This window comes from Phalacrocorax aristotelis, chromosome 14 (genome assembly GCF_949628215.1).
Source record: "Phalacrocorax aristotelis chromosome 14, bGulAri2.1, whole genome shotgun sequence".
NCBI lineage: Eukaryota > Metazoa > Chordata > Aves > Suliformes > Phalacrocoracidae > Phalacrocorax > Phalacrocorax aristotelis.
This window is the reverse complement of record NC_134289.1, coordinates 13610025-13624392: the sequence shown is the minus strand read 5'-3', so window position 1 is coordinate 13624392 and position 14368 is coordinate 13610025. Positions and strand designations below refer to the sequence as shown.

General features: G+C 46.2%; 1 protein-coding gene and 1 long non-coding RNA gene across 2 annotated transcripts in view; one reads left to right on the top strand and one right to left on the bottom strand.

Annotated features, from left to right (window-relative positions):
- The window catches only part of ZCCHC24 (zinc finger CCHC-type containing 24), a 116035-nt gene extending 112144 nt beyond the window's left edge, over positions 1–3891 (bottom strand). Inside the window, exon 1 of the mRNA XM_075109298.1 lies at positions 3232–3891. Coding sequence (XP_074965399.1) covers positions 3232–3471 — 240 coding nt within the window. The 5' untranslated portion in view covers positions 3472–3891. The remainder of the gene's footprint in view (positions 1–3231) is intronic.
- LOC142064388 (uncharacterized) overlaps positions 1626–14368 on the top strand; it is a 30912-nt gene continuing 18169 nt past the window's right edge. Inside the window, exon 1 of the long non-coding RNA XR_012663083.1 lies at positions 1626–1938. This is a non-coding gene — a long non-coding RNA (uncharacterized LOC142064388). The remainder of the gene's footprint in view (positions 1939–14368) is intronic.

Below are 14368 nucleotides of genomic sequence, written 5' to 3'. Positions count from 1 at the left end.
ATGGTGCAGTAAAGTTTTATTTAAAGCAGGTCTGTTTTGCAAAATGAGTCTTGAATATGGAACAAAACACTCATTGTCGCTTTACTGTTTAAACCTTTATTATTGCTTTTTTTTTCCTGGTACAATGGGCTTTTATGCAGCAAACAGCTGTGTTCATCATGTTTGTTTAGAAGGCGTCCATTGTAGTGGAAAAAGTCTGGAGGACAAAAAATCTTGGTGAAGTGCAAGACGACTCTGTGGGTGCTGGCACTTTTTATTTTTTTCCTGTCCAGTTCCTTTGGTCAGCATGCAAGTCACATACGCAGGCACTGCCATGCAGACTTGCACACCCGGTATAATAGCAACTTTTCACAAGTGCCGTCTCTTATTCCAAGCATTCTCCTCCAGAACTTTTCAATTGCAAGGCAACATACAGGACGCGCGACTATTTTACACCCTATGATCCTATCGTTTTTCAATCTGCTGCTATTTTGGCCCCTCATTAGGTCACTTTCCAAATATTGTGTACAGCTATGTGTCAATCATTGTCACAGCTCGGATCCTGGCTAAGCCAACCCAGGACAAAACTGGGAGGGGGAAAAAAATGCCAACCAAAGCAAGCACTGTGTAGAAAACAGTCAACAGTTTAACTGTGGAAAGCTATGTGTTGTTCCAAAGATAGCGCAAGCCCACTTGATGCAAAAGCAGCATACAGTACTAATGCTCCCCAAAATAATTTTATGCAGTTGAAATACATGGTGTATACCCAATGGCATCTGCAAATAAACAGATGTTAGAATCTCAAGAATTAAGAGCATGACATTGTAGGAAACTCTTGGGTGACTCCTGCCAAAAAAGCAGTCTCGTTTCCAGTTTCTGGAAAGAACGGCGCATCTAACCTATCGACAGAACTTTTTTCTAGCAACAGTACCTCTAACACCTTCCTAACCTTTGAATGCAAGCTGCCGTACAAGCAGGCAGCATTAGCCTGGGAACTACAGGGCTCCCTGCTCGCTTGGGGTATATCCAGCAGGGCAAATGCATTCCCGTGCCGTACAAGACACCTGTGCCCCCTTCCCTTTTTTCAGGTTATCCTGTATTAACACGTAGTTCAGATAAAGACAGGAAATACAGAAGCGTCTCTGCCGGCTGCATAGTCAATATTATTGTTGTCACAGGCTGGAAAATTAACTGGAACAACCTAGCATGCTGGATCTTTTAAAAATATTAAAATATCTGTATAGAATTAAGTGGCTGCTTATTTCCTCAACGGTGAATGTTCTAGGCTTTCTACAGAGCTGGCATTCCCAGTTGTTGTCACTCATGTGCCTCAGAAAGCTGTAATGAGGTTAAAAAGAGAAAATAGAGTTGCATCCGTACAGCTCATGGATGATAGGAATTGGTGCAGAAACGCAGCTAAGGTGACTGCTGGGATCGGAAAGCAGCACGGCCAGGGGGAGGCTGCGGAGGGGCTGACTGCTCGGAGCTGGGGCTGAAGCAGGGGCCCGCGGGAGGCCTGGCATATCAGGGAAACAATTTTCCGGAAGAAAGCAAAAAACAGTTTGGGGAAAAAAAACTGGAAAGAAATGTGAGCCAAATGGAAAGGGAGGGAGGGTGACAAAAGCGTTAGCCCCTACTTGCCAACAGCATAGTAGAAGCAGAAAATGAACTCGGGGTGGGGGGAAACTTTAAGGAAAAGAAAACTCTTTCTCAGAGACTGTTTCAAAGGCTTCCTGGATGCAGCCTCCATTTACTTGTTTTTTCCTTTTTCTCCCAGGAAGAAAAAGGTCTCACTGTGAGCAGAATGTATCCCGACTTGAACAAACGCAGGCCTGAATGGAGTCCCAGTCTGGACATAGTCCATGTAGGCCAAAGCCCTGGGGTCTTACTGCTACCTGGGCACCACGAAGCACATACATCAAGTGGACAAGGGCAAAATCTACAATCTGTGATCGACAGGTAGGTAGCTGGAAATTTAAATTCCACTCCCTGTTGGTCCTTCAGCAAAATCAATGTGCTTGCTAAGTCTGCATATTTTTAAACTGGGTATGTTATGTTGTGCTTAATAAGGCTGGGTGCATCAGACTGAATGGATTTTGAACTATATACTTTCAAAAATTGTGTCTGTTTTGAGACTGGATGTGCTTTGTGGAATTCTTAGGAAGAAAGAATTTCTAATTAAGGAAAATAGAACGTGTGTGTATAACTCCAGTTTCTAACTGTTAACAGCTATAACACCAGAGCAGTTGGGGAATTTGATTCGTTTTTAATTAACAACCCCACACCTTTGCTGACAGAACAGGAATGTGTATTTTGACCGAGAGTACTTTTTAAACCAACGCTTTAATGTAAATGGCGCTGGGAGGACTCTGAAATGTCATTCTATGGGAAGTGCCAGAGCGGGTCGGGCGCCTGGTCCATCTAACCCTTGTCAAATGGAGCCACCGATAAACATCAGTGGCGAGAGCCCCGCGGTAGGGAGTCACAACGCTGTTGGATCGCTTTGGGAGAGGCTGCGGTGTGCGAAGTGCCACCTTGCAGCACCTCCACGCATGTGAGGTCCCTCCAATGCAGAAGTGCTTGACCTCAACAACTTCCTGTGACAGGGAGTTCCACGGTGAATTGTCTTTGCGCACCCTAGTTCTTTTAGCTTCCTTCCCTTTGGTTTCATTTAGTCTTGTTCTTGTGTTATGAAACGTGCGCAAAACTTTTTTCTCACTCTGTTTTTGTCACGTTCCTGTTTGTATCGCTTCCTTTTAAATACTGCCAGCCTCTGAGCTCAAGCTATGGATGTTCTTGATATAGAGCTCTTCAAGTATCACTTAAAAAATAAAAAGGGGGGGAGGGGGGATGTGGAGGGCGATTTTTGCAGGTTATTAGGGTTGTAGCGCTTTCTGTATGTCCGTCCCCCCCTCCCCGTGCCCCGGCCCGGCCCCGCAAGGGAAATCGGTGTAACCATTTACCAGAGTGTCAACAGGGGCGGCCGGGGCCGCTCCCGGGCGGCGGGAGGAGGCGGCGGCTTCGCCAATGCCGCTCCGGCGGCCCCGGCCCCGCTAGCGGCCCGTTACCGGGACGGGCGCCGGGGGGCCGGCGCCGGGGGAGGGAGGAAGGAAGGAGCCTGGGCGTGCGGCCGAGCCTCCCCAGCCGCTCCGGGGGTCCCCCGTCCCGCCGGCTGCCGGGGAGGGAGGGTGGGAGGCTGCCGAGGCATCATGGCGGTTGTGGCCGGGGGGCTGCGCGGCGGAGCGGACTCACCTCGCTCCGCTGGAGCTGGAAGAAGCTGTTGAGATAGCTGGAGCTGAGCGAGGAGCCCAGCTCCGGGGTGCTCTTGGTGTAGCCGAGGTCGGGGTGCTGGGAGGAGGAGGGCTCGGGTCTGAAGGCATCGAAGGCGCTGGCCTGGTGCGTGTCTTGCAGCGAGAGATAGACCCAGTTGAGGAGCTGGGCGGGCTGGTAGACGGACGCGGCGCTGGTGTCGATGGCTGACAACAAGCTCATCTTTCCCCCGCCCCGGGCTCTGCCGGCGGCGGCTCTCCCCGCCGTGCCGCTCCCCCTTCCCCGCGCTCCGGCCGCCGCCGCTTTCCCGTCCCTGCCCGGGGCGCTTCCTGCTCGCCGCCCGGAGGGGAGGGAGGCCGGGCCGGGGGGCTCCTCGCTGGTGGGGGGTGGGGGGGGGGGGGCCCTCGCCGCTCTGCTCCCCCCTAAGGCCGGCGGCGCCCGCCCAGCCCCAGCGCTCCGCGCACCACGGGCATCGCCGCCGCCGCCCGCCGGCTCCGCAGCAAACTTTCGGCGCTCTCCCTCCCCGCCCGGCCGGTGCCTGCCCCGCTATCTGTCTTTATTCCCACTCCCGCAGGCAGCGGCGGGGAGGGGCTGCCGGCGCTCCGGCCGCGCCGCCGCGCCCCCATAGGCCTCCCGCCCGCTGCGGGGGGCGGCCGCGCCGCCGGGGGGCACGGGCGTCCCGCCGCCGCTCCGCCCCCGCCCCGCCCGCCCTGTCCGTGTGTCCGGCTGCACCGGCGGAGGTCCCCGCGCCGCCGGCCGGGGGTGTCCCCGCGCCGCTGGCGGCTCGCCCGCCGCCTTTGCGACGGCCTTCCTTTTCCTCCTTCCTGAGGCTTTTTGCACCAAACGCACGCAAAGCCCTCCCGAGGGCTGCTCCCCGGGCCGTTCCGGTGGTGGCTTTAACTTTGCAAGCTTTGCTCGGTATCAAGCTGCACACACACCGCCCTCCCCCCCGCTTCCCTTCCCTTTGCGCTCCCGTTGCTGTTTCTTGCCGCTTCCAGGAGCTCGTTGCAATCCGAGGTTCCTCCTCGCTAAACCTCTGTCAGAGCTCCAGGCTTACGAAGGCTTGCTCGGTCACTGAGGTTGTGCCAAGCCTTGCAGAGTTAGGGTTTCCCAAATAAGGCAGGCAAGCGGTGCGATGTTCCCTTTGAAATCCATCTAGGTAGCCCTGGCGCAGGCTCTTGGGCAGCCTGGCCGCGGTGGGACACGCTGGAGTTAAAGCTGAGTAGGCCTTTTAAGGAGTCGGTAGCACAAAAGAGGATGATGAATGATTCTCCTTTTAGGAAGGAGCCTGAGCGGGTAAGCTGGTAATTACAGTTCATAAACTCTTCCCCGCTGCCTTCCCTGCGATGAGCGGAGTAGAGCAGGGCAGCTATTTCTCGTCTTGGTTCAAACACTGTAGCAATCAAACTAGGAGTTTTCTTTTTAAAACCAAAGGATCTCCCAGGAGGTAACTTAAAAACTCAAGCAAAGCTCCTTGTGCTCTTTCCTGAGTGACAGGAGGCTAAAAAAGTCATGTGTCTTTCTAGGAGGGTCTGGGGGGAAAAAATCCCCATGCCTTCCTTACTTAGAGAACAGAAAAAAAATCTGACCTTTGAAACATCAAAGTTGGCATCTAGGTTTGCTGTAATGAGCCGTATGTCTCTGCTGAGATAGAAGAAAAATCACTGCTCTGAAAAGGCACGGTTACAAGCAATAGAAAATGCAGGTCAGCGTACGCATGGGTCGAAAACACTATTAAATTGTCAGCTGCAAACACCAAAGATGGATGCATTTTACTTCTGAGGGCAGGTACTTAAGGCAGCACAGATATCTGCTTGCAGGAATTGAAGTGAAGGTGAAGACTGTAACTTTCCAGAACTGCAAGGCGACGTAAAGTTTGGAACAGCTGAATCAAACTGAACTCCTTTAGTGGTGCTAATATTTTATTTTTTTTTTTTTTTTAATGACAAAGCCCTTGCAGCGCAAAGGCAGCTTGCTCGTTTGTAAGCTGTCCTGGTTTACAAGGCCTTTCGAGCACATCTAAACGTGTGTATCAGCATGAGGAACATACTACGCCAGTGTTAAAGGGTCTCTGTAACTGTCCACAGCATAGATCATAATAACAGAAGAATTAAATCGAATTGCATCCCAAACTCCAAGAGCTGCATAGCATTTTAAAGAAGCAAAAAATAAAGTGAATGAGGCTTAGTGACTTCATAAATTTTGGAGGAGGATTTTCCAGGATTTGCTGGTAAATGGAAAAAGAACAAGGAATACAGATCAGATGTGAGGACCCTGCCTTCCTGGCAGGTGGTGATAGTAAAGTCAGGATATGGTAGAAAGTCTAGGAGGGGGAACTAGGCTGAAACTGCTTGTGTTGTTGTCGTGAAGTTTTTGTGTAGGCATGCTAATTCCTTCCTTAAAGATGATTTCTATTCTTATCACTTCCCTCTTTTACTTGATAAATTAAGCCAAAATACACGTATTTTTATTTGACAGCTCCACTGTTCGCTCTGTTTAGTACGATGCTGTGAAGCAAAAGGGAGTTTGGAACAAGCAGAAAAGATAACAGGGCTCTTGTAGTAACAGAGGTCAAAATACAGAGCGGCTGAGGTGATACAATGTTTTAGACGAAGAGGTTTTGGTATGTTTTGATACTTTTTTTCCCAGACGGAATGCAGCCCTCGTTGTGGTGGTTTGTTTGCTTTGGTTAGGCAAGGCAGGGCAGATAGCAGCAGGGCGAGAGAAGGCAGCGCTAGAGTGCATTCATTGCAGCAGCTGCGTTCCGAGGTGCAGCTGTCCCCGCACGATGTCAGGGAGGGGATGCGTTCCACCAGATGCATACAGGTTTTGGCTGTAATTTCCCCTCGATAGTAGCCCTGGGGGCTTCTAGTAACCACACAGAGGAATGACTGAAATGACTAGATGTTTTATTCAGCATATCAAGAAAGGGAAAGGTTGCAAATGCCCCCCTATGATTAGCTTAACTAAAGAGCATCCATGCTTTGAGATTCAGTTGTCATTCTGGTCTTCTGCTCCAGTTTCTTCTGGAAAAGTTTCTAGGCAGTTCCCCTCCCTTTCTAGACTTAATACTGCTCTTAGCTTAGCAAAATGCTGCTACCGCATTTGCTACAGTACAGTTATGTTCCAGATAGCAATTTTTTTTTTCCATGGTAAGTCCCCCCCCTTCTTCACCGCTACAAGTCACAGATTAGTCAAGGTACATCGCAGTAGAGAAAAAAAGTTGTCAAGGTCGATTGCATTTGTTGTCCTCCAAAATATGTGGGACAAAACTGTCCAATGAGACAGTGCAATGGCGGCAAGGTGTCTTCAGGACATGTGCACGGTTCCTATTGAGTATGTTGGCATGGAGTATAAGTGGCATCGCCTACATGGATTATGCATCAGCCTTATGGTGCTGAAACAGCTATTTATTTATCCCCCTGGTTTTACTCATGAGTAGTGCTAATGAAGTAAAAACCAACTGGAACTGTAACACGAAACTTTAAATAATCTGAATGGCTTAAGGGACTTGGAAAATAGAAGCCTTGAAACAGGTCAAAGGCAAACACAGAGAGAGGATCCAGCACCTTCAGCCCTATTCCCTAAGTGGTGGGTGACCGTGTAATTTATTCAGAATGACCTTATAACCGCTCACTCGGCCTGTCCCCTTAGTGAGCTGGACCTCTTGGGGCTGCTCTCTTCCCAAGGCATCTTTGCAAGAGTGAGGAGCATAAGTGTCCACTTCTGGCCAGGGCTTGTTTCATAACCTAGTTTAGTTATATTCCTGCTTTAAGTGTTCATCCCTTTAGATAGCGTCGGCCTTTAAACATCTGTGATTTTTAAAATTTTCTTTTTTTATGGTACTCCATATTTTAAAAATTTATGTGCCTTAATAGCAAATATCTTAGATTCTCATGGTATTAAAGATGTCTTGGTCTGAATTGCCATTGTCTTAGTCTATTTCTAGAGCAGATGGGGCTCTGGAAAGAAAATAGAATGAACACCCAAAACTGCCAATAAGACTAGAGAAAACGGGTAACTTGAACACACCACTGTATTCTCCATTTTTTGTAATAGGGGTTTACGTAATGCAATGGGACGTTCAGCTGCAGTGTAGCTGGAATATTCCAAGCAAATGTTTTTCATATGCTGCAGCAGAGATTCTTATCTTATTATGAAATAATTTAGCTATGCGGTGGAAACAGTGCGTAAGCGCTCCTCAAATTATGAGAAGGCATTTCAGCAGAGTTGTAAACTGTAAAAGTACACCTGCGTGTGGCGTTTCTCAGTTATGGGTGTTACAGCCGCTCGTGCTCGCTACGTAGGTACAACCGTTCTGCTGCCAGCAATGAAACGCAGCAGAAACCAAAGTTTGTGACAGCAAGTCTAGGAAATGTGTGTGCTTGTTACGCCACAGGCTTTTGCACCTACCTAAAGCTCAGCTGCAACCTAGTGCTCGGGCACAAGAGATAAAATTCCTGTTTTCTTCCTCTAAGCTGCTACTCCTTCTATATCTTCGATAGAGAAAGTTCTGGAAGTGGATGAATATGCATTTATAGCTCCTTCATATGTAATGATTTGCTGTGCGTAGCGTGTGAAGCACAATTCCCGCGAGACTGCCTCAAACCACTAAGTGGGTAATTGGTGTAACAGATCCTCTTGGAGCACACAAGTTTTTGCACCCAGTCTGTTTATGGTTTCAGGTCTTGGGGCCTCCTCGCTTGCTCTGCGCTAAGACGGCGGTGCATTGCTGAGTAACTGCATGAAAGATGCCCCAGATATGAGTAGCTGTGTGAGAAATACTGGTTTGATTTTTGCATTGTTTTGTCAAGGCTCCTGCAGACTCTTCAGCTGCAGCTGAAGCTTCTCAAGTGTTGTTATTCCAGTTTTAAAAGGCAGTAGCTCCTTGTCTCTAGTACTGATCTCAAAGTTCAGCATCCCTGTCCAAAACACTAGCTGAGGCATCTTGTCCCTTGTACTTAGCCCATCCTAGCCCCTTTCTCTTGCTTGACCCAGGAATCCAAGAGAGGAATCCCAGGAGGAATGCAGGGAAGAGGGCCGAGCAGAGGAGCAGCACAGCAGCAGCAGTTAGGGAGAGGAGAAGCGGGTGCCGGGTCAGCCCGTCTGCCTCACCTGGAAGCGTCTGCCTTGGAACCACTGCTGATGCTGGTTTCAACAGCTGGAGAAATGGCAGGCGGGCAGGGAGTTACTGTCACCTGGGAATCCCTCTAACCTGCCTTAAGCTGGCAGAGACCCTTTACTGAGGGCATTTCTTAAACATCCTCAGCGCTTTGTAACTGGCTACCAACTGAATAAGACGGGTGCTCTCTGTGGAGCCTCTTAAAGGCCTTGGTGTTAGAGCATGCAATAAGAATACTCAAACAACTGCCTGAGGAAGGAGAGGACGACTCTTTATTTGATTTTTTTTCTTTAAAATGTGTCGAAGTTTTCATCTGTACATTTTTGTGCCGGCCTTTACTGCATATAATATATCTGCCCATCTGCTTCTCTCATTAAATCCACAGTACAGCAAGCTCCAGGAGCCAGATATAGTGCCTAATTATTTGCCACTTCTTCTCTGTGCTTCCCTGGGAGCTCCACCAGATTCTTTCTTCCAGTAACTATAAACTCTCTGAGTTTGCTTCCTGAGGTAGAACAAGGCTTTGAGAAAATAGGAGTTAGAGAAATTGCAGGAGATGGAAGAGAATGATGGAGATAAAGATAAATGAAATGATGATTAGTGGATGGCGCAGGTCGTAGTGGTTAATAGGGGATGAAGAGGACAAGAGGCGAGCGGTGGGACCCGTGAACAGAGCGGCTGTGGCGGGATTGGAAGCTGAGACTGTATCTACAATTAGCTTTTGATTAATGGGATATTTGACTGCTTTTTGTGGAAGTGCTGATTGTCCTCAAGTCAGCTCAGGTCTGGAAGCAGTATTTTAATTGTGGTATGGGAATCTGCCTGCACCACAGTTGCCACAGAGAATATCCCTACTACCTGCTTCAACACTGTAGTCTCACTGATTTCTTCTTAATGCAGCCTTTACATACCCAGGATTATCTGTGGGTTTGCTTTTTATGTTTTATCCCTGCTTTCCACCAGGCTGGATAATAGAATGAGTATTTCATTTGTTCACAGGTACATGCATCTTACCTGTTCTGGGTTGCAACGCTGATTCTAGAGCGGGCATTTCTCTTCATTAGCACTAACACTGTTGCAGGAAAGTTTGCTTCCTAGTTACTTTAAGTTGGCACATTATTCGTATCAGAATTGGAAACCCTCCAAGGAGGTTTTAGGCAGTTCTTCGTAGGAAAGGAATGAACTGCAGATGCCTGAAGACAAGAGATCTTTATTTTCATGTCCTGAAACTTGGACCTCCATCTCACGTGAGGGCTCAGTGCTTCCCTTGGTCAGCACACCTCACATGCCTACGAAATTCTCCAGGATCATCTAGAACTGTCTTGTGCATCGTCTGGTTTTGAGTGTCTGATGCAGGCAATGGGGTGACAGTAAGTACCGATGCCCTTACAGCTCTGGGCAGGAAGAAGCTGTCACCTCGTACCATCCCATCAAGGGTGTCTTTTATAACAGATACGTGGTGTACAGGTGTTGGATCAGATTTACTGTATCAGTTCTGGTGCATGGTTTTATGAGAACAGTGACGTTGGTGCAGGCATAAATATGGACTAAGTTACTCCATTAAAAAAAAACTTTCCATCTACGTACATTTATCCATTATAGATAAAAATCACGGTGATATTAAGTAAGTTAGCACAGCTGATGGAACACTAAAACCCCCTTTAAACCTTCTTTTTGAGCCAGGCTGTTTTTTCACCTTAATTAATGTAATTGACAAACGTCATTCTTTCCCACATACATGTCTTACTAGTAAAAGCACTACAGCCCAATCTCTATGTACTATAATCCAATATCTCACCAAGAAAAAGAAAAGATTCACAAGGGAAAAAAGTGCCATTCCACAGCCTGTGTAAAAACAGAGTTCTCGGTATAGAGTCGTTTGTCCCTGATCAAATTCACGTTCGCCCTGTTTAATTCAACCAAAGGCAAAACATGAACTTTCTAGCAAGACATGTTTTCTTAGTTTCTTCAGTGAAATCCTAAGTAAGAAAGATGAAGTTATAGTGGAGATTACAGTCAGTAAATGAACCAGAATGGTATAGGTACCCATGCTTTAGGGAAAAATATACCCCGCTCTTTAGTGTAAAACTGGAATATTTTGAGCTGTACCATTCTTCTGGAAATTTTTCTTGCCTGCTAACCCAAAACTTTATTTTTACTCTCCATGTCAGTCTAGACACCACTGCAGACCCTTACAGTGAACCTCTTAATTTAAGACTGGTACCAGCCTGCAAGAACTGACCTGATCTTTTCCCATTTAGTGAGGCAAGTAGCTTCTTCTCATATAGAGAGCTGAACAAGCCTCCTAGTGTCTCTGTCTTACAAATTATAGCTGTTAATTTGAAGGTGTTAACATGTACCACCTGGTCCTGTGAGGATGGGATTAGCCAAGGGTGTCATTAACACTAATAACTTGTTGAATGAAAAGTAAAAATGAAAGCTGAGGAAGTCTACAAGGGTGTAATTGCTCCAAAATTAACTTTCCAGTGTTTCTACCTTATGGAATGTCATATTTGCTGGGCAATGTGAACAGCCAATGAACAGCTGATGTATTTTTTGACAAACTAGTGAAAAAAGTGCAGAGTTTATTTCCCCACTTTTAATATTGACTGCACCTTGTTTTCTTTCACTTGTCTCAGCCCAAGCTGTAGGCCAGGGCCAGCTACGGAGCACATATGTGACTCTCTATCTACAGAAGCACGTTCTCCAGCTGACGTGTGCCCACTTCTCTGTTTCTGCCACAATATCCCAGTCACTGTAAAGACTTTTAAGGACACTCCTTAGAAGTGCCTCAAAACTGAATTGCTAGGTAAGTAAGGACATCAAGAAATGGGTGGATGTCTCAGTGTAATCCTAACACTGGCCTTAAAAACCACAGCAAAAGGTCTTGCACGTTTTTACACTGGGAAAACGTAAAGGATAAGTACAGATGCTCCCAGTTTAAATCTTTTTGTGACGGCTTTCCTCTACACTGGTTGCCTTTTATGCCTCCAGGTGGAATATCTTTCAGGAAAGTGGCTTCAGCTCACCAGCACAAGTGCCATACCGGTGATGTCAAAGGTACTGCATGTTCCTGACATTGCCAAATTCCAGCTTCGCTAACGGCACAGTTATGTATTGCATTCACCAAAAATATTTTTCCCATTCCTGAGCAAAGATTTTAATAAATGAACGCTGAACTGAAATTTTATTCAGCAAAAAATTATCCAGTTCTGGGGAGAAATACAAATGTACTTGAGCAAACTGAACGACTTTGGTTAAATTCTTCTTGAACTGGTGAAAATTCTCTGTACAAAATACTCAGAGTACAAAATAATGCAAAGGAAAACCTAAATTAAACATATTGAGTCTCTGGGTCCCAAAACCCAGCTAGATTTTCCAAAAAGCAAAAAAGTTGAAGTTAGTATTTATTTTTTTAATTTACATGTGTGGAATATGCAATTTGTTTACTACTGCTTCTAGTACATATGAAATTATTGAATGCAGACCGTTTAACAGCGGTTGAACTCCCACTCACCACCACGTCCTTTATTCAAAATACATCAAACAAGCTACAGATACAGCGAGAAGGTTCATCTCCCCTTGCCTGGGTTCAGAGAAAAGAAGAATTCATTTTAAAAAAAAAAGTTAGAAATGTGTTATTATCTGTTGTTTTAAGAATTAGGACACTGTTAAGCCCAGATTACTTCCAAAGAAACAGATTCAAATTCTGTTTTTTCTGTTAGCGAGAACCAGAGGAGTCCGGAGCAACAATAGGTTCCGCAGGAAAAAAGTTCATGTTCTGCCTCATCGCTGGTGTAAAGTTATATACGCTCATCATTTTGCCTTTGGTGTAAGCACATGTATTTTGACTATATTTATACCAAAATATAGCAAAATGGAGATGACAAATGGTAACATGCACACTAAGGCACAGCACAAGAAGGGATTGTGCTTTTCAGTCAGATTCTTTCTAGGTCATGAGTGACTTGAATGAAGATGTCAGTATCCTGCATCTGTTTTTCTATCTTGCCAGATGTCTTGAGGTGAGATAAGAGGATTCATGCAGCTAGGAAAAAACCCAGTTATCTATATTGTGTTTTCTGTGTGTCAGCAGAAAAATATTAGGCATCCCTTGGCAAACTGAGTGCTACCAAAAGTTACTTACCTATATTTAGTAATGACTATAACAATATATTAGAAATAATATAGTTTGTTTAACTTCTTTTAAACTTTTCCCCTTGATGAACTGAAAATACGACTGTGCTGCAAATATTGCCAAAATTATGATTCTTTTAAAAAAACTTCTGAGAAGAACTGACAGTGACAACTAATATCCCCAGTAAAATGTTGTGGTTTGGCTTTGATTTGTGGTTAACTGTGGCTGGGGTGTCAGCTGGAGGTGCAATTTGTAGAAGTACTTCCAAAGTAATAATTCACTTTCAGTTGTAGTTGGAAAGTTTGAACTGGGTTCAGATTTGGTTCAATTCTCTGTTTTAAAATGCCTTTATCTTGCACTGTTTCTGCGCTCAAAGATTCTCTTGTTCTCTCCACCATCGTAGTTACGTGATTATAATTCTTTCATAAAGAATGGCTCTAGAAGGCCAATAAATAAATAAATCATGCTATACCCCCTAAAGATCTGTTTTCTGGATAGCTTGAAGACTGTATGTTAGCAGGAGGCTTGGGTTACATTGGGACACTTCTAAACTGACAGTCACACTTTTAACATGAATAATTGCTTTTGATCATAATAGCAGCAAGTCTGCAAGGACTAATAAATTCCACTGAGTTACCCAGAGATATAGCTTAGTCTCCTTGGAATCTATAATGCATTTTTAATCGGACTGTTATGGCTCCGTGGTACCTGCATATTCCATTGAAAGCTTGAAAATCATTCAGTTATAACTCAGTAGAAATTGGAAGAGTCATATATCCTGACTGGGTTTCTTATATTTTTGGCTTGTATTTTTAGCTTGTAGTAATTCCCAGAGATTGGGGAAAAGGCCTCATTCTGTTCAACCTGCTTCTCTAATCATCCATTTTCCCTTACTGAATTCTTCCTTATCAATAAACTCTTTGTTCCCTTTCTTGGCCTGTAACAGTTTGGGTTCTTATTGTTTTGAAAGCGTATTTGGGGAAGTAACAGTCCAACTCAAGTGATGGATAGCATATAGGATTATATCTGCATTACTGAGTACTGGGGCCTGATAGCTGTGAGCTTTTCTTTTCTTTTCTTCACTCTTTTTTTTTTTAAAGGAGGATCAACAGACCTGGCATCCACTCATTTTAGTTTTTTTTTTTTCTTCCTCAGGGAAAGATCTAGTCTGGCCATCCACACCAAATGCCCTTCAGCAGATAGAGCATGTTTTTGCATGGATTTGTGTTTAGAGCACACTGTGTGTGCTCTGAGATGTGAATAAAAACAGGGTGAGGGAGAAAAAGAGAATCATTAAGGTTGGAACAGATCTTTGAGATCAACCGTTAACCCAGCACTGCCAAGTCCACCACTAAACCCTGTCCCCAGGCACCACATCTACATGTCTTTTAAATACCTCCAGGGATGGTGATGCAACCCTTCCCTGGGCAGGCTCTTCCGATGCTTGACAAACCTTTCGATGAAGAAATTTTTCCTAATATCCAATCTAAACTTCCCCTGATGCAGCTTGAGGCCGTTTCCTCTCATTCTATCCCTTGTTACTCTGGAGCAGAGACCAGCCCCCCCCCTCACTCCAGCCCCTCTCAGGCAGCTGCAGAGAGCGAGAAGGGCTCCCCTCAGCCCCCTCCAGGCTAAACCCCCCTCAGCCGCCCCCCAGCACACTTGTGCTCCAGACCCTGCCCCAGCCCCGCTGCCCTTCTCTGGACACGCTCCAGCCCCTCAAGGCCCTTCTTGTCCCGAGGGGCCCAAACCTGAGCCCAGCATTCGAGGTGGGGCCTCCCCAGGGCCGAGCACAGGGGCCCCATCCCTGCCCGGCTCCTGCTGGCCACACCAGTGCTGACACAAGCCCGGGGGCTGGT